General features: G+C 45.9%; 1 protein-coding gene across 3 annotated transcripts in view; it reads right to left on the bottom strand.

The window, feature by feature from the left end:
* Positions 1-2,625: 2,625 nt before the first annotated feature.
* The window catches only part of RSU1 (Ras suppressor protein 1), a 186,130-nt gene continuing 169,762 nt past the window's right edge, over positions 2,626-18,993 (bottom strand). For all 3 annotated transcript variants that reach the window (XM_032880907.1, XM_032880906.1, XM_032880905.1), the window contains one exon: positions 2,626-3,248. In XM_032880907.1, the coding sequence (XP_032736798.1) occupies positions 3,163-3,248 (86 nt within the window). In that variant the 3' untranslated portion in view covers positions 2,626-3,162. The remainder of the gene's footprint in view (positions 3,249-18,993) is intronic.

Genomic DNA, 18,993 nt, shown 5'->3' with positions numbered 1-18,993 from the left:
TTTTATCGATATGACATGATGGATGTTGAATTACTGCGGTAATCTTTTCACAATATACGAGTCAAATCACGATGCTGTATACTTGAAAATTACACAGTGCTGTATGTCAATTATATCTCAGTAAAACTTGGTAATAATGAACTGTGGATAAAACATTAGTCAGGGTACCAAGCAACCAAAAAGTGTATGAGAACACGCAAAAAACCCACTTTAATGACAAAGAAAAAAAAATACCCCAAGATTTTATATTATGCTTGAATTCAAATATACATTATTTTCTGGATTGCAAAGTATACCCATTTCATTTTGAAAACAAGTATTTAATATTTTCTGATTACAAAAGTACACATGATCACTACAGAAAATTTAGAGAAAAAGTATTTAAAATTAAAAACAATTGGTGAAGGGGATTAGGAGTACATCCAGATGAGCACTGAGTAATGTACAGAATTGTTGAATCACTATATCGTAACACTTTAATACAACATTCTATGTTAACCATACTGGAATTAAAATTTAAAAATTAATAATTAAAAAATAATAAAAATTAGAAAATTAAAAAAAAAAATTAAAACCAATCTTAACCCAACCTCAGAGAGAGTTTATCAGCCAAAAAATCCTGGTCCATTTAATTTTTCTGCATATACATATTATAAACATCATTTCCTTTTTACACTACTAGGACCATATAGTTCTTTAAATTTTACTTTCTTACTTGAGGATAGCATTATCTCCCTTTGCCCTTAGATACTGTTCTGTAAGTTTTAACGTCTTCATAAAAGTTTGTCATGGGAACACACTGCTGTTAACCCTTCTTGATGAGTGGGCATTTACTTTTGCCCGTGTTTCCACTAGGTAAAAAGCAGTAAGGGTAATTTTCATTTTTTTTTTTTTTAAGATTTTATTTATTTATTTGACAGACAGAGATCACAAGTAGTCAGAGAGGCAGGCAGAGAGAGAGGAGGAAGCAGGCTTCCTGCTGAGCAGAGAGCCCAATGCGGGGCTCGATCCCAGGACCCTGGGATCATGACCTGAGCCGAAGGCAGAGGCTTTAACACACTGAGCCACCCAGGCGCCCCAGTAAGGGTAATTTTCAAATATAGCTCTTTGTGTGCATCTCTGATAACGTCCTCAGGATAAATTCCTAGAAATAAAACTGGGCTGGAGTACACAATTTTAAGATTTTGCTACGTATGTCAAATTGCTACCACCTTCCTGGAGAGAAATTTATATTCCCAATAGCAGCATATAAGAACGTTTATCTCATGTTCCTCCCCACCACTAACTACACCTTAAAAAAAATATTTGCACATATCTCATTGTTACACATATTTATTTTTAGTCTGATTTGTATTTTTTTTTTATTACTGGTGAGTTTGGATGTTTTTCCATGTTTCTTAGATATTGCACATATCTCATTGTTAAACATTATTTATTTTTGGTCTGATTTGTATTTTTTTTGATTACTGGTGAGTTTGGATGTTTTTTCATGTTCCTTAGAGATATTTCCTCTGCAAATTTATGTGTATTGCCCATATTTCTATCGAGAGGGTTCATGTTTTAAAGAAATGATTCCTAGGAGTTATCATGATATTTTTACTAATGCTTTGGTGCTCGCTCAGTTTTAGACAAGATCTTTCCAATCAACAACAGCAGACATTGTTCTTCCTCCTGTAATTTTATGAGCTAAAAAAACAATTGAAAAAATTCAGGCTGAGGGAAAGACTGCCCCTAGAAAACTTAAGTTGACCCTAACCCCAAACAGGAGATGTCACCGGGGAATCCCTTAGCCCACAGGAATGGTGTACCAGGAAGTTTTCCAGAAACAGTCAGCGTAGATCCTGATCTTGATCAGTGGTCTCTCTGATTCAAATGCAAAATCCGTCTACGACGTATATCCAGAATTTTTTTTTCTGGTTGTTTTGATTCTGTTTTTTTCCATGTCTCAGGGGATCCTGGTTCTTGGGGGTTCCACTGTAGAACGGAAGGGAGGGGAGACGGGGTAGACACGCCACAATCTGAGAGGGTTACGTCTTCACACTCTTTTTGTTTCGAGGTGCTGGGTGTTGGCAGCCCTCTTAGTGCAAGGATGCTGCTTGGGTTTATTTTCACTCACATCCATATTACTGTCGGTAAGAACAAAGCTGCCTATCACAGATGCTACACAATTGCTTGTTTAATGACTCTGCAGCTGCAGTTTCTTCCCTGGGAGTGGGGCTGGGTGTGCATGTTCACACAACCCCGCTGGCATCACCAGAGTCATGCGGGAGGGTGCTCTGCTCTGAGATCTGCTGCAGTGACAAGAAACATCCTTGAGTTTTTCTCTCTCCGTTTCACAACTTTTGTCTACCAGCCGCTGGCAGAAGTCACCATTTCTTCAGCTAAGAAGTGCTGCTTTCCAAAATCCTTTGGCAGAGTCTCCCAGAGATTTGTTTTTCTGCTCCTTCCTAATTTAGAAACAGTCTTCAAAGGGGGGGGGGGAATCCAACCTGACAAATCAATGCGAGAAGAAACCAACTCTGATGTAATTTTGCATTTCTTTCCCAGAACGTTCTAGAATTTACCATCTACAGCCAATACAGTTCGGATGGGATTGTTTAGGGGGGAAGAAAATAAACGAGGATGTGCACACCCTAAGATCAGGCCGTTCTTTATTCAAGAGGCAACATGTGATACAAACTTAAGATTTTATTAAAAATTATTTGTTATTTAACATAATATCTCGATGGTTACGGAAAGCTTTTAACAGAGCAAAATAATGACTTGTGTGAATAAACAGAAGAGTGAATGGTGTTAACTGTGACATTTAAGCGATCATATGGTTTTAATTATTCTTTTGATAATACGCAACTTTGTGAACGTCTATTCAAGGGACTGAACTCCGTGCCTACTATGGAATTTGCAGTTGAATTAGAGCTTTGTTTCCTGCCTTTGGCATTTTTAAGCAAACAAATGGAAATGGTTTTAAGAATTTATAAAAAATCTACCACCTACCGAAAGCATTTAAAAGGTAAAGTGATAAGTGCTAGAAAGAGGGAAAACAACAACAACACACACACACACAGTATTTATTTGTGGAATACAGTAACAGAGAATAGAAGTCATAATGAGAGAAGCAACCAGAAGTTCAGCCCATGCCAACCCTTTATTTGTTCTTGGCTGTCAGGGGTTTCCGGCTGATCTTTTTCGATTTGTCATTATTTTTCTTCGGCGGTTCTGGGTTTGCTTGCATGTGTCTGCCGTAGAGGCTGAAAAGAGAGAGGGAGAAACGGTGAGATTCACCTTGCTAACACAGGACCAGCTTTTACTGGGAGGGCTTTAGAGAACAGATTTATCTCCAGGAATGTTCAGGAAGCCAAAGAAAACGAAAAGATCACTTCTGCTTGGTCCAGGTCATTTTATTTCAGAATGTAAAGTTCTCTTACGCACAAGCATGTGCACACACAGAGCACACTATGAGGTCAGTTCTGGACAAGTGTCCTGCAATTTCACACTCACTGGGCTGAGGGTGGAAACACCAAAGGAAGAGGGACCCGGGGCTGTGAGAACCGGTGCTGCTGAGCCCAGCTGCTCCGGACTGAAGCTCGAACCGCTGTGAGTGCTGAAGTCAACAGTGACAAAAACTGGGTCGAACTGAGGAGACAGAGTGTCCATTTAGTGAAAAGTGAACATCGTGCCTGGCCAGCAGAGCCCGGGGGCTGGATAATGTGACAGAGAGCAATGGTGTCCGAGCCTGCTTTGGCTGCTCACTCGTGATTGATAGTGCTGGGACGGCGGCCACACATCAATGCCACGTTAATAAGGACCGTTGATTAAATGTTGACAAAGTACCCTGCAATTACAGTGGATGGCATTCGTCGCAGAGCGTAGCTCGCCTGTAGCTGAGAGGATTGAACCCAACAGCAGATAGTAATTAACTGATAATTTATGAGTAATTCTGATTAAAGAAAATTAAAAGCCACCCTCAAATAAATACAGTTCAACCTTAACTCCCCTTATGGACAGAAGTGTGTCCCAGAGAGAGCCTGGGGCGTGCCTCCGCTCCTCCTGAGGACGGGCGGCGCGTGATCTGCTTATGACCACTGCCTTGTGCCGTGTAAATGGGGGAGGACACCGAGACTGACCTCCCGGTGCAAGGTGTCCCAGGAGATGCTCTTGAGGACACGGACACTGCGGTGCCGGGCCCAAGGACGGACCTCACACACACAGCTGGCCAACTGACCGAGTAATGAGGGGGCGGTGATGGGTCACAGTGTGGTCTGTCTTCTGCAGAGGCTTCCGGGTGTCTCCCCAGAAGGGCTACGAGTGGCCATGAAGGTGGGTTCTCTGCCCCTCGGAGCTCAGAATGCAGGGTCTGGGGCTGGGAATGTCTCCAGGTAAAGGGGGGACTGTCTCCCCATTTAAGACGCTCTTTAAATCCACCTAAGGCCCCTCTCCCCTCCACTTAAAAAAGGGCCACTGAGCCCCCTGCTGTCTATGTCATGGACACCCAGGGGCCCTGGATCCCAGGAAAGGAACCACTGGTTTCGGCACAGGGGTCATTTCAGCCAGCCCAGCTGTCCTCCTTTTGCTTCCCCAACCCCACTAACGTCCCTGTCCCAATCCCAGGAACTTGGGACAATCTCCTTAAACAGCAAAAGGGCCTCTGCAGAGGTGATTAAGGATCTTATGATGGCAAGTCTGTCCTCTAGTATCTGGGGGACACCCACCCTCCCCCTGCAGCATCTCTCCCAGAGGCATCAAACAGGTTAAAGAAGTAGCAAAAGTAGAATCCTCCGCCACATTCCTCAGCTTTAGCAACACATATCCAGAAACATACTTCTTCCTCTAGGAGCCCCGACCCCTCCCCTCCTCCTAGGACACAGCTTTCTTCACGCTCACACAGCAGGGTGCTATCCCCAGAGGCCTCAGCGCTCCAAGCTCCTCTGGCCCCGCACACAGCAAAGGCCTGACTCTGGGCTGTGCACTCCTGGCTCCCTTCCGGCCTCATGCACCTCTCCTCTCTGCCGCAGACCCTTATCCCCGGAAGGGAAAAAAAAATCCCTGTTCTTACTCAGACAGCATTCAACTTTTAAGGGTCACAGAAACCTGCAGAAGGACAGCTCCGTAGTGCGTGAGCTGGCGAATCGGGCAAGAGTGACAACAAAGATGATGTCCAGAGGAGGGAAAAGGAGCTCTGACAAGGGCCCACGTGTCACGTCCTGAAGGAGTAAGGGCCGAGGTGGGCACGGAGGGCTTCCAGGAAGAGGTGGGGGTTTTGTTGGGCCTGACCGTGGTGATCCAGCAAAGTCATCTCAGAAGGGGGTGCAAAAGCGGTTTGCAACTCAGCAAGGCTCCTTTTGTTAGGTAGGAACTAGAATGTTCCAATGTTCAAAAATCTGCCTTTTTTTATAGTCAGACCCCACTGCGCCTGGACCTCCTGGGGTTATAGAGCAAGTCACTACGTGGGGCCAGATCAGACAGAGCATCCCTGAGCTTGATGTTTAAATCCTCCTTTCACAATTGAATAGCTGTGGACTCCGGGCAAAGGAATGGCATCCCCCACATCTCTTGCTTGCCGTGCCTCAGTTTCTCCCTCTGTAAAAAAAACGATGCTGTGTTCCAAGTATGGTGGCTTCAGTGGTTAAACAGCCCAGTACCTGGTTCATCTACTGGAAGTGGTCGGCAAATGCTTGCTGAAAAACATGACTGACGTGGGTTGTAGCTGGCGGGATTTAATAAAGAGAATTACGTGATTCCTTCTTTAGGGCTTTTTCCTTTGGGGGAAAAAAAAAAAAACCACGGTATTTCCTATCAATGCCAAATGCCCAAGCATCTCTGGGAGAAAGCTTTTAATCCTCTTTGAAGAAAGCAACTAAGGCAGAGCTAAATGCGTGTCCCCACTTCCTCGGTGAGTCACTGGCGACACAGGGGTGCTGCTGTGTCCTCCGCCTGGCCCCCGACTCCTCCGGCTGTGCTGGTGGCCGTGCCCACAGGGAGACTTCACTGGGGCAGAGCAGTAATGACAAGTATCTGAGGGTCCGAAGTCCAGGGTTCCATTCCTGGCTCCACCACGGATTAGGCATGGCCTTTCCATTTGGTAAGTCAGTGTGGTAGGCAGAATAATGGTTCCCCCAAATACTGAAACTCTCACTCCTGAAACCTGTGAACGTCTTGTATCATACAGGGACTCTGTGGAGGTGATTAAGGATCTGGGGCTGGGAAGACTAGCCTGCATTTTCTGGGTGGGCTCAATGTAATCACAAGAGTCTTCTGACCTTCACAAGGAAGGTCAGAGTCAGAGAGATCTGAACAGGTTACACTGCTGGCCTTGAAGATGGAGGAAAGGGGCTCCAAGCAAGAAATGCAGGCAGCCTCTGGGAACTGGAAGGGCAAGGAAGGGCATTCTCCCCCAGAGCTTCCAGAAGGACACAACCCTGCAGACACTTTGATTTCAGACTTCTGACCTCCAGAACTGTAAGAGGACCTATCTGCTTTGTTTGCAGACACCAAGCTCATGGTACTTTGTTATAACAACAGGAAACTAATGCAGTTAAATGGACCTTTCTGGGCCTGATAGGGCAGCCTAGAAGTGAGGCGTGTGCTTACTTTCAGTGGAAGAAAAAATGGGAGACTTTCTGGGGGTAGCAGGTCATTGGAAAGAAGGAAAAGTTAAAAAACTAAGTTTCAAAATGGACAAAGTGTGCCCCAAAGGAAAAATGGGTGCTGTTTCTACGAAAAGAAGAGGAAACAGGTGAGCAAAGTGTCTCCTCTCTATTCCAGCTGGACTGGATGGTCCCCGATCCCCCCCATTCTCTGAAGCTCACACCCTGTGTTTTGAATGTACCCAGGATTTAACTTCTAGAGGTGACCTAAGTGAGACATGGAGAGGCCAATGCCATTGAAAGAAGTTTCCCAAGAGGACGGGGCATGCCATACCACACATGGTCACTGGGGAAGTGCCAGGGTCGGTGAGGAGGCAGAAGGAACGAAGCAGGGAGCAGGACCCTGGTCCTTTATGGTGGTTTCATGGGAAGAAATGGGTGGGTTTGGGTGAATTTCGGGTTGGACAGTTGGAATAATTTCCGGGTGCTCAATGTATCAGGGTGGTCTCCAGTTGTATGGGACCTGGCCCTGGGGTGGTTTAGGGCAGGGGAAATACCAGCTTCTTCTGTGTGAGTTCCATGAAGGAGGTGGTCCAGGGGTTGGCTTTGGATTGTCTGGTTTACGTGTCAAAGACAACCTGGCAGCTAAGTTGGTTGTTCTCTCTAGGAATTGAGCTCGGCCTGGAAAGGGCAGTCTCTCCCCAGCCAGCAAGACCTCCAAGATGTCAAAATAGCAAAAAAGACTGAAAATAAGAAACATGACTAATTAACACAGGCACAGCCTTCAGGATGGCTTCTGCCCTCCTGACCCCACATCACTTCCCGCACGACATACCTTCCCATCGGCCTTAGCGAAGGCAGCTTCTCCGGCTCCACCTGCCCCTTCCACCTCCTCCACCTGGGAAAATCCTAACCATCCCTCGGACCCTGGCACAAGGCACTGCCCAGACCAGCATGTCTCCTTAGCGACCTGCCCAGGCGGCACCTGTCCTGCCCTCCTGGAGCCCACAGCACCCTGCCCCAGGGATCCCCCAACAACAGTCCTGGGACTTTGCTCCCCTCTGCCTTCTGGCACCCTGCTCGCCCTCAGTGACGTGTGACTTCTTCGGGCAAGCGGCTCACTGGCCACAGTTGAAACCCGCATCTGCAACCTGAGGATGAACACTCGGGTTCATACCTCATGGGGCCTAGGTGAAGATCAACCCAGACACAGGAAAGGTCTTGTCTGTGCAGGGACAGAGCAGGCGTTCCAGAATGGCAGCGGACATCTCTGAGCTCTCGCAAAGGTCCCAGACTCAGGCTAAGCTGACCAGCTCCTTCCACCTGACGTGTTGCCTTTGAGCACACAAGAGAGCCAGGAGTATGACCTAGCCATTATGCACCTTCAGAGGGAGGAGGCTTCCCGTGGGCACTGAAACTGGGCCACCAGCTTGAGAGTGGCGACAAAGGGAGCCAAGCTCAAGGTCACCACAGGGCAGCAGCCGCTGGGGGACAAAATGTTCAAGCCCTAGAGTCTTAGGAACACTCCTCTCCCCCACCATCGGGTGTGGACAGAGAGTAATTGAAAGATGATTAAGGAGTGGAAAAAAACACCAAAGAATGATCCAAAGTGACAGGAAAGGTTCCATTACACACAGGAGTCTGAAGAGCGAGCTGGTGCCACTCAGCCCCCTCCCGGGGCTCTCTGTTCTCACCTGCATGGGAGCGGGCCCTGCCTGGAGCAGCCGCCCGCTGAATTCCTGCTGACGACCACCCAGGGAGGACTCCCTGTGAAACGGGTCCATGGGCAGCCGGGGTCATCTAACCGAACACTTCAGACGCATCCGGTTAAAGCAGCCTGCACACGGGCCACCTGCAGCAATGGAACAGTCGTGCCCGCTGACAGCTGGGACCGCAGCAACAAAGGCCAGCCCACCGGAATCAGAACACAGTCTGCGACTCATCTTAAGGAGTGTGCTCTGCACGCTCTTCTATTACTGACATCTAAACTGTACTGAATACCGGCATTTTCATTGTGGGGGAAAAGAGCCCATTGGAGTCTTCTTGTTTCTTTTGGATCCCAGGCTCTCCTACGGACCCTCAACCCCTCCAGGGCTGCAGCAGAAGAACACGGTGGGTGCCCCCATGACAATTCCCTCTCGTGGCTACAGTGCACCATTTTGGTTCTTGGACACTTCTTCAGCCCTTATGTTTGTTTTTATCCTTGTTTTCTCTTCCCTAGAGAAGATGTCAACTGCAGCTTCAGTGACTACCCCCAGAAGCACCTCCCCGTACCCCCCTCCCCAAGCCACCACCATTGTCAGCCCCTACTGGTGCCTTATTCCTATTTGGCCACTGAGCTATTAAACCCAATCAAAGCACAGAACAGTTTCCTACCCTGACTTCCGCAGGTCTGTCCCTCCAGGTCTCCAGACCTCGAGGATAGAAACACAGAAGTCATTTGGACATCTGCCACTTTTTTGGGTGATCACATAAATCAGCCTTGGTGCTTTCTCTGAAATTCTTAGCTTGGGACCAAGTATCTGGAACCCCAAGCAGAGCTCTAGGTGTTTTTTTGGCAGGAGGAGAACACAGCTTTCAATAGCTTCTCAAAAGGGTCATAACTCAATGGACTCATTCATTTTATGGTGATTATTCTGATTTTCATTAACCTATGATTTAACTACTCTTTTTCTCCACCCTAACACAGACCCTATCTCATGGTCATTAGATTATTGTAACGGGTCCCGTCCCTCCTCCAGTACGTCCCACAACTGGCAGAATCATCTCTCCCTGGTCTATGCATGGAAAGCTCATGCATCCACTGCTCACCTGGTCAGGAACCTAGCCTGGTAGGTGACATGAAGTGGCCACAGAACATGCCATATTATGCTGAACTCAGCCACATCCTCTCTCTGATCTCTAGCACACCTGAGTGCAGGAAGGTTGGTCTGGAGGAAGGCAGTGCGACGGACAGTCAAGACCACCTGAGGGTGAGCTCTGCCACCTAGCACCTGACAAACCTCAGAGTCCTCTCTCTTTCCAGAACATCTGTTACCATCACTGGAACATGGGAATATGGGCACACTGTCTACCTCGCTCTGGCAGTCAGACTGGCTTGGGCTCCTCCGTGCGTCTGGAAAATGAAATGGTGCTACATCGATCTGAGCCCTGGAATTAGCCCTTCCTGCCAGACAGCACTCCTTTCGGTCTGTTTCTTGCTGATCGGTGTTAACTACTGTCTGGGATGCCTGCCTGGGTCCTGTCCCGCAATTCGGATCCCATGCGTATTTTTAGGCTTTTCAGGGCTTTCGGCCCCCTGCCCCAATTTCTGTCTTCACAAAATACTGTGGGATTTATCAGGATTTCACCAGTAAGTCCTTGAAGATACATGGGTTCCTGCTCTCAGTTTGGTATTCTGAAGGCCCGGCAGAGGGCCGTGATAATGACACATCACGGTGACGGCCACCAGACATTCGGCCTTCATGGTCACAACAATCCAGGGAAGACGGGCTCCTCTAAAAGTTTAGACCCAGATCAAACCCAGGCAATTACCCCCAAGTTCAAATTCTTTTTATTTTATTTTATTTTATTTATTTGACACAGAGAGGCAGAGCACAGGCTTGGGAGGGGCAGAGAGAGAGGAAGAAGCAGGCTCCCTTCCAAGCAGGGTGTCGGATGCAGGACCTGATCTCAGGACCCCAGGATCACAACCTGAGCCAAAGGCAGACGCTTAACCGACTGAGCCACCCAGGTGCCCCCCAAGTTTGAACTCTTAATGCATTAAATTATCTTGTCTCCCATCTAATTTAGATCTCTCAGATTTATCTTCTCAATAAGCCTACCATTTTCTTGAGGGTGGGGCTGCAGAGTTCACATATTTTGTAGCCTATATACTCAAGGCACAGCAAGAAGCACGTGGTGTGCCATGTAAATATTGTGTTTCAGAACACCAGGTATGCGAGAGGAACAATATGCTGTTCTTAAGTCATTTGCTCATGTCATATGCCTCCCTCCTGTTGTTTTGGGTGTTTCCATGGAAAGTCCTTATAAAGACCAAGAAAAGCACCAATCTGAAAATCCAAGTTATATGGCCAGTGACATTAATGGAGGGAAATAATTCTGTTTATAATCTGTAATCTTATGGTGGGATGCTAAATTTAAAATCTCCACAAATAAATCTGTAGACAAAGTGTGAAGCCTAGATCATTAATAAGCATTTTGCAGTATCTTTATTTATCCTATCTAGCAGCTATGAGGGGCTGGTGACAGAACCTTAGGCACAGAAACTGCTGACTCTTAAAGAAGAAGAAAAAAATTAATAGTTACCATATTCCCAGGAGAAATCTCATTAATTCAATAGGCAATGATTTTTTGAGACCAAACCTCCAAGAGATGGTTCTGTACGGCTCACTAACAGCGGTCTGTGTCCTTCCCGTTTTTTCTCCATTACAACCCTCGTCCCTCTGCAACCCCAACACACAGCATAGCGCAAAGTATAAACACGCATTTTGAAATCCATGGAGATAGCCAAAAGGAATTTGCAGATGGCCTAAGACAGATATTAAGCTCTAAAAAAATGTGAAATATAAAGCAGATTTTAAGATACCCCATACATTTTAGGCTCACTATCCCATTGGAGGGGAAAAAATGAGGATTCTGGCAGAGCAAAACTAACCATCTCATGACAAAAGATGCTCATTAAACTTCATCATCCTGTCTACTTTAATGACACTTTCACTTAATAAAAATTCCCCGAGCAGTTGCAAGGATATTAGGCAAGGTCTTTGGTTATGTATCAGAGGTCTGAGCTGTCACCGGCAAGCATGCAGTTCAGGGGGTAGGTTCCCTGGGGAAGGAGCAAATCCAGCTTTCACCGAATACATGCAGAGAAAAATCAATAACTGCAACTTGCTTCCCTGCTTAAGCATTTAAGAAAATGGGTAATCCTTTTAAATTAAACTGTGAAGTGCTAAATGTTGCAATTTCCAGAATAAAGTAGAAGGCAAGAGGAAACAAGTCTAAGGGCCTTTGTAAGTTTCCCAAACAAGTTTCCTTAATAGACTTCATACCTGGCCTGAATATTTTTTATGAAAAGAATTATTTTTTGATCTAGTACTTAACATTCGCAGAGATTAAAAAAAGAGACATCCGGCCATATACACGTGTGTTGCTAAAACATACTCAGACAAACTTCAACATAAATACAAGGGAGTAAGGGATTCTTTTTATCTGTGCAACGTGCCCCCTTCAAAAATTATCTTTAAAAAACATTACTATTAAAATTCACTAAATTGAATCTGGCTCTCAAAAGTTACATAATAAAGTAATTCTCTAACGGATCCCTTAACACGGACAGCTGATATTAATACCACATAACCATAAATTACTTGTTGAGATTATATAACCTACTTTAAATTTCACATCCTGCCAAACAGCCTTGACTGGAGAGATTATTAGTTCAGTTGAGGCAAGAGTGAGGCACCACCCAAAACCGTGACTTGAAAGGCAGTAAGACCTTCCTGCTTATGACACCACCAACACAAAATGGATCAAAGCACCAACATGAAACGTCACCCCGAGTAACACCAGCTCAACCCCGAGACCAGTGGGTCTGGGCAGTAAGCTGACCGAAGGAATTAACAAAGCTGGAGAGAGATTCTGTCCCTCACAAGTGTGGTCCTGGTCAATGGTACAAACAATGGGGTAAATGCTGGCAGCGGGCATCGAAACACCACTCCCCCAACCACCCTGAAGGTGGTGAGGACCCAGGCTGGGAGTACTGCACGTCTGTGCATGTCCAGCCAGTGTCACGTCTCTAAGAGGAAGCAGAGAACACAAACATGGCTGGCTGCCCCAACCCTTCCAACTCTGGGCTGCACCTGCCAGCTCTCTCTCCTTGCCACCCTCCCCTCCATATTCCCGGCCCCCACCGCAGGGGCAAACACGTCAGGCCCCTGCCCACTTCTGAGGTTTATGCTTGCCATCTGCTTTGCCTGGAGTACTCTTCTCGTGGTGTCCCAGAGACAAGCACGATCACCATCTCCATCTTACAGATGAGGGTATGGACGCCCAAAGAGATTCCATGCCTCAGAGTGAATGGCTACACTGCCTTGGCTTTAGTGTCTAAACCCGGCTCAGTCTGAAACCGTTCCCTTTGCCCGGGGGGGGTGGGGGGCGCCCAGTGACCAGTTCATACATGTCTGTGGTCAATTTGAGCCAACTAAAGAAAGACCTATGATCTCTGCTCAAACCACTGGGAAGAGAAATTCTTTGTTTTCCATTTTTTTCAGTGAGGAGCCTAGGTGTGCGGTCAGCCATGTTGACATCTTGTGAAGAGAGCCTGCCTGGGAGAGAAACCAGCCCAGAAAGAGCAAAACTGAAGGATGAAGAGGGATGGGGTCCAATGACACTGAGCCCTTACCTTACATCATGCCTGAAGTCTACTGTATTGATGGATTATTTTTAGCACAAAATAACCAAATAATCCCCACTCAGTGTTTCGTTTCTTGCAACCAAACGGATACTGCGTCCTGACTGACACATCACTCTTACCTACTTCTGTGAAAGCCTGAGAGAAGTCCTTTGGCCGACATTACCCATCTTTAACCACATTCATTTCCTTCACACCAACAGTCACAATATCATTATTTTATTTATTTGATTCCTTGTTCTTTCCTGCCTCCCTTAACAGCAGGCTAACTCCGAGAGGGCAGGAACCTTGTCTGTCTTGCTGGGTATCCTGTGTGACTGGTTCGCCATGGGCATGGCATGAACATCTGTTGACTGAATAAAAGCGAACACCCCTGCACTTACTGGGATACACTGAACGTATCTAGCTCTGTGGACAGCTTCCCAACTGGACCATTAGTGCCTCTAAAACAGGGACTGTCTTAATCATTGTGTTTCTCCAGTGTCTGCCACCCCCAACTCACCCAATAAATATTTACTGGTAGATTGCAAGACTATCTTGGCCAAAGCATCTATTTCCTACTGTCCTCAGTTCCCTGCTCTTCCGAGTGATGATCAAACAGCTTCCCATTTTGAGCTGTGGGAAGACCGTGTGTCATGCAGGCCAAAGCAAATGTTCTAGTCTTTGGGGGCAATTATCCTCTGTCACAAAATCTTCGTTTGTACATCAGTTTCCTTTCTGTTCTCCTCTGTTTCTGCAGGATTTCTCAGGCTGGAAGGCTGTTGGTGAGGCTAGAAGGGCAGTAAATGCACCATGGCGCCATTTTGTGAGGCATCTTGGGGGCCCAGTCTGTCATCCTCTTGTGGAGTTGTGGAGACTCTCTTTCACAGCACTGTGACCAGGACTTTCCATAAACTCTTTTAAAGTACAGTGGGCTTTTAGTGAGTATTAATCCTATCCAATATAAGTAAGATCTAGCTGAAGACAGTAATCATTTTTAAAGGGGAATTAAGTTAAAATGAACATTATAAAACCAGTAGAGATTTTTTCCCTTTTCTTTTGGACAAATTAAAAATCAGAGTAAACTTTTATGATCATGAAAAGGTAAGGGTCTTTCTGGCCACATGTGGTTCCTTCATGAATGGCTCAAGGTTGTTCATGACTTCTAACTGAGTAAGACAATGACCGCAACAGCAAAACTCACTAAGCACTTACTATATGTTGGCATTTGTGCATCAAGTGTCCATGGGTATTTTCTATCAACTCATTTAAACCTGAAACATGATCACAGGAATGAAAGAAACCACATGGCTCCAGGTATAAGTAATATTACAAATGAAGAGCAAATGTCACAGAACTAGGAACATTAGTGTCTAAACACAGAAGCTTTGCTTTTTCTTTCTTCTGTTTTTCAGGTAAGGACAAATAGTAAAAGCATAATTAGAGGTTATTTTTCCTCCTACCCCTCCTCCTCTTCCTCTTTGTGGCTAACAGTTGGGACTCTCTGTTCCTGGGACTGCTCCTTCCTCTTCCCAGTTTCTCTCTGCCCAGGAGGCTTGGTGATTTGACCATGGCAGGAGACTCATGGCCAGGTCAAGGGAAAGCTGGCCATCTCTTTAAGTACAAGCCTCTAGGTTCCAGAGGCAGGGCAAAAAACAGTTGAACTGGATTCAGAAGGCTTTGGAATTAATCTGGTATCTGGATAATCTGCTTCCCTAGACAAAGATGGGGTGTTTGGGCCTACCCAGGGGCGATAACCGTCCAGCCTGCACGCTTTCACACCCCTCACATAACTGTGTACTGCAAGAGACGGCACCCAAACCCTGCCCAGCTGGAACCGTCCAGGCAACGGCTTCAACCCTGTCTGAGTCGGACATCTGAATGGAACTGGCCAACTTTACACATGAAGCTTGTGTAAGCACTTGGCTTTTATTAACTTGTCTAAGCCTCCAGGAAAGTCACATTAAATGAAACGTTACAAGGCTCACATTTCTAAGGTCCCTCTTATGTTGGGGTCAGATTAAGGCACGATGCTTATGATCTTAGATAGCATTGTACCATGTGCCCCTCTTTTCTGTGAGGCTAGTCTTGTTCCATATACAACCAGATTTTAAAAACAAACAAAAAAACAACTTAAAAATAAAAACCAGAAAGCAAACCATCTACAGACAGGCAGACTTAAGAACACAGTGCTTTCTCTAGGAGGCTCTCTCTCAGCAAGGGGACTTCAGGAAGCAGCAGCTACAGACAGTAAGCTCTATCTGTGACTCCAGGCTGTTTCCCTGGCAAAGCAGAATCTCCCCTCCTATAAACTGAGCTCTCTCTGAAGTGGGGAACCCCACCCCTGCAACACGGCCTACCAAGTTGAACTGTGCTTTTCATCCATTCCTGATACCAATCTTTGAACTACTGACTAAGAGTAAGCAAAGGCCAGCAGGAGGGGAGGAAGCCAGCTTTTGGTGGCTAGGAAACAAAGTGGTATTTGGGAACAAGCCACCAACTGTCCAAAGAACACTGGAGAAGACACGGTTGGGAGCTGAACAGGAGATAAGCCTTTAAATGCCACCCTTCTTTGGTTATACACTCATGTTTCTGAGTTTTGTGGAGAAAACATACTCCACAAAGGAATGGGACATTTAAAAACTACTTTCAGCCTGATATATTCAGCAGATTAAATATATGTCATCCACTTCCTCCTAGATTTTGTAAATCAGATTTTTAAGCGTCTCGGGGAGATTTATGGTCTTTGAGTGCAAAAAGGTTAAAAATGAAGGTGTTTGTGAGTTTGTGCTTGACGTTAAGAAGCATCTCCTGGAGGACTGATGCATTAGCAGTAAATCTGAGTGGGGATGCTGGGAATGCATCAAGAAGAGGTTAGGACTCTCCCTCGGGGCTCAAGCTTTTGTTCTTTGATGCCCCCAGTGGGCCTTGTCGACTCACAGGAAAACTGTGGTTGTGCGTGGGGAGGGAAGAGCTCACGCTTGTCACAACAGACCTTATCCAAGAACCTCGAGTGTTTCATCTAGGAATCTCACCCACAACACACTCCTGGAAGGTGCGAGCGCATTCTAAATACAGACGGTGAAAGTCAAAGCAGGACGTGGAGAAGCCAGAGGACCAGGATATCTGTGGAACACCGCCCCGGGGCTGCTCTTTTCTTCTGGTTTCCAGGACAGGATATTGTGGTCATGATGTGGCCAACAGGATGGCAGGTGGGTGAAAAATGACACAGAAACGCGGGCGTGATAGTTATTTCAAATACTAACAAACCGTGTTCTGCATCAATTGATTCAAATGGACCTATGTTCTCGGGGAAAAATAGTCATCCCCAAACAACTGCTCATCAAGATTCCTGCCCAGTATATTTCCCCCGGAATAGCCAAAGCCCCTCTTGGTCAGCAGTACCTCCTACACGATATAACCACAGGCAGTTAATTTTTCCCCTCATCAATATTTCGGAAAGCTACTTTTAAAATCTTATTTTTAAACAGATGTTAGTACTTCTAATTTGTAGAGGCAAACTCCATACTTCCATAGATCTACAGAATAGTTCTGTCCAAAACACAAAATCCAATGTAACTTCCAATTTTCTAGTAGCCACGTCAGGAAAGTAAAAGTTAACAAATGAAATCAACCTTCATATATTTTATTTAACCCAATTTATCTAAAATAAAATCATTTCAATGTGTAATCCATATAAGCATGATTAATGATCTACTTCATCCTTAATTTAAGGACAAATGACTCGGGAAATACATCATGTAAGTTTAATGAGGTTTTTTTTGTTTTGTTTTGTTTTCTTGTATTGTCTTTGAGATCCGGTGAGTGTTTTTCAGCACATCCCCATCAGACACGCTGTAATTCAAGAGCTTGAGGGCCGCGTGTGTTTGTGGTTATCCTGATGCATACCACGTGACTATGGGGGACTCAGCCACTTCCCGTACTAGATCAAAGTCATTCTGAAAGTGGAAAGACTCTTTCTTGGCACTTGGTTTTAGCACTTTAGAAGAGGAAGGATGGACGGACACATGGACACAAACATATGCACAGAGTGTTTGTTTTAAAGAGTAATCCTACTTAGCTAGACGTTCTTCCACGGTCTTTAATTATTTATAACAGTTCTCAGGATGAGTCTGTAAAAGTTTTCAGGCCAATACAAGTAACTCCCAAAGCCCATGAACACCAGTTGGTTGGAGAAAAGGGTAGCCAGTCCTTCTCCTTCCCAGAGCGAGGGGGGAAAAAAATAACCTCACTGTAAGAGCCGAAGGTCCTCAGCTCACAGCCAACCAGGCTGCACACTGCACAAGGCCTCCACTAGGAAGGGCTTGAGAAGAAGCAGCGGCAGGCCACGTGTGCTCACGGGGTTTGGGGTTTGGCCATTTCCCAGCCAGCTGGACTTTCTCACTCAGCTGTGCTCCTTGTGAAGTGGCAAATACCAATTCTAGACACGGGCACATCACCCTGCTCATCTCTGACCTCAGGGCCAGGGAGTCTGGGGGGTGAGCCACAGGGAAGTGTACAGAAGCTCACCGCGGATGGTCACGAGGCAGGGCATCCCACTAGTGCCTGTTATAAAGGAGAAAACTGGATGCTTAGAAGAGATTCGGGACAAATAGTAAATCTGCTGGTTATCCCAAGGCTAACAGTATTTTTACATTCTCCATTCCTCACCAAACTATTTCTTCCATAAAACTCAGCAATAAGAAACTGAAAACTACAGGAAGGGTGGGATCCGAAGATTTTTCTCCTGAGCTCCCAGAGATGCCTTCACTATTCTTTTGACAATTACTGACTTGTTCCCAAATGCCACTTTGCTTCTTTTCTTGCCAATGACACAGCCCCTCACTCACTAGCCCCTTCAGGCTCCCTTGCTCTACTTCTGCCTCCCGTTAGCCTTTGGCTAACACTGCTGGTGACCTTCTCTTATGGGTGACACCTTACAGGCTTGACTTTGAAACTGGCCACAATAAGCCACATAATACTGGCTGAACATGAAGGTTCTCGACAGACTTCACAGCTGTGCAGCTTGGACCACTCCAAGCCTCAGTTCTGCAATCTGTAAAACAGACCTACGCTGCCTATAGTTTTGAGGAATGAATGAGGAAATCATGAAAAAAAAGCTTATCACTGTGTCTCACCACACATTCAACATGAATGCTTTTTGTACTGCAACCACTCTGAGGAGATGGTCAGTTCTGCAGGATTTCTCACAAGTGCAAAAGGAAGGGTCCAAGCCCTGATCCGTCTGCTTTTCAAATCTAGCCAGCCTGTCTAGAGATCGAGAAACTGAGGGAGAGAGAAAGGGTATCTTTCTCTGTGCTCAGCATCGGTGTGGGAGTTAAAACGTCTGGCTGACTGTTAGACCTGGCTTTGAAGTTCATCTCCAACAGAAGGCAGCTGGATAACCTTAGCAAACGTACCTAACCTCTCTGAACACGCTTTTCCATCTGGAAATGTGGGAATGAGAGGAAGAGTACCTCCCTCACAGGGTCACTAGGAGGATGAAATAACAAAACGTTTAGCAGGTACCACACAGGTGCTCAGTAAACCAAGGCTGTTACATGCACTGTGCTCTGTCCCTTCTAACCTTGTTTGAAGCCAGAGTTGGAAAATGCTCTCGGGTTGTGTGCTGAAAGTTTTACACAACACAGTTTCTTTCCAAAGGGACACTTTTTAAAGTGCTGTAACATGTATGCTTGAGGAAAACAGCCAATGGCAAAGAATATCAGGTGATGATCTTAGATATAAAACTACTGACAAGCTGGGCTCAGGATCAGTCAGTTAAGCGTCCAACTCTTGGTTTCGGCTCAGGTCATGATCTCCGGGTTGTGGGACCAAGCCCCACGTCCAGCTCCACGCTCACCCCAGAGTCTAGCTGGCATTCTCTCTCTCCCTTTGTCCCTTTCTCCCCCCACCACTCACTCTCTCTCTCTCAAATAAATAAGTAAATCATTTACCAAAAAAAAAAAAAAAAAAAAAAAAAAAAAAAAAAGCTTAGTCACTTTCTAAGCCCAGTCT

This window comes from Lontra canadensis, unplaced genomic scaffold, assembly GCF_010015895.1.
Source record: "Lontra canadensis isolate GAN:19392208 unplaced genomic scaffold, GSC_riverotter_1.0 scaffold72, whole genome shotgun sequence".
NCBI lineage: Eukaryota > Metazoa > Chordata > Mammalia > Carnivora > Mustelidae > Lontra > Lontra canadensis.
The sequence above is the reverse complement of the archived record's forward strand: the minus strand, read 5'-3'. Positions and strand labels throughout refer to the sequence as shown.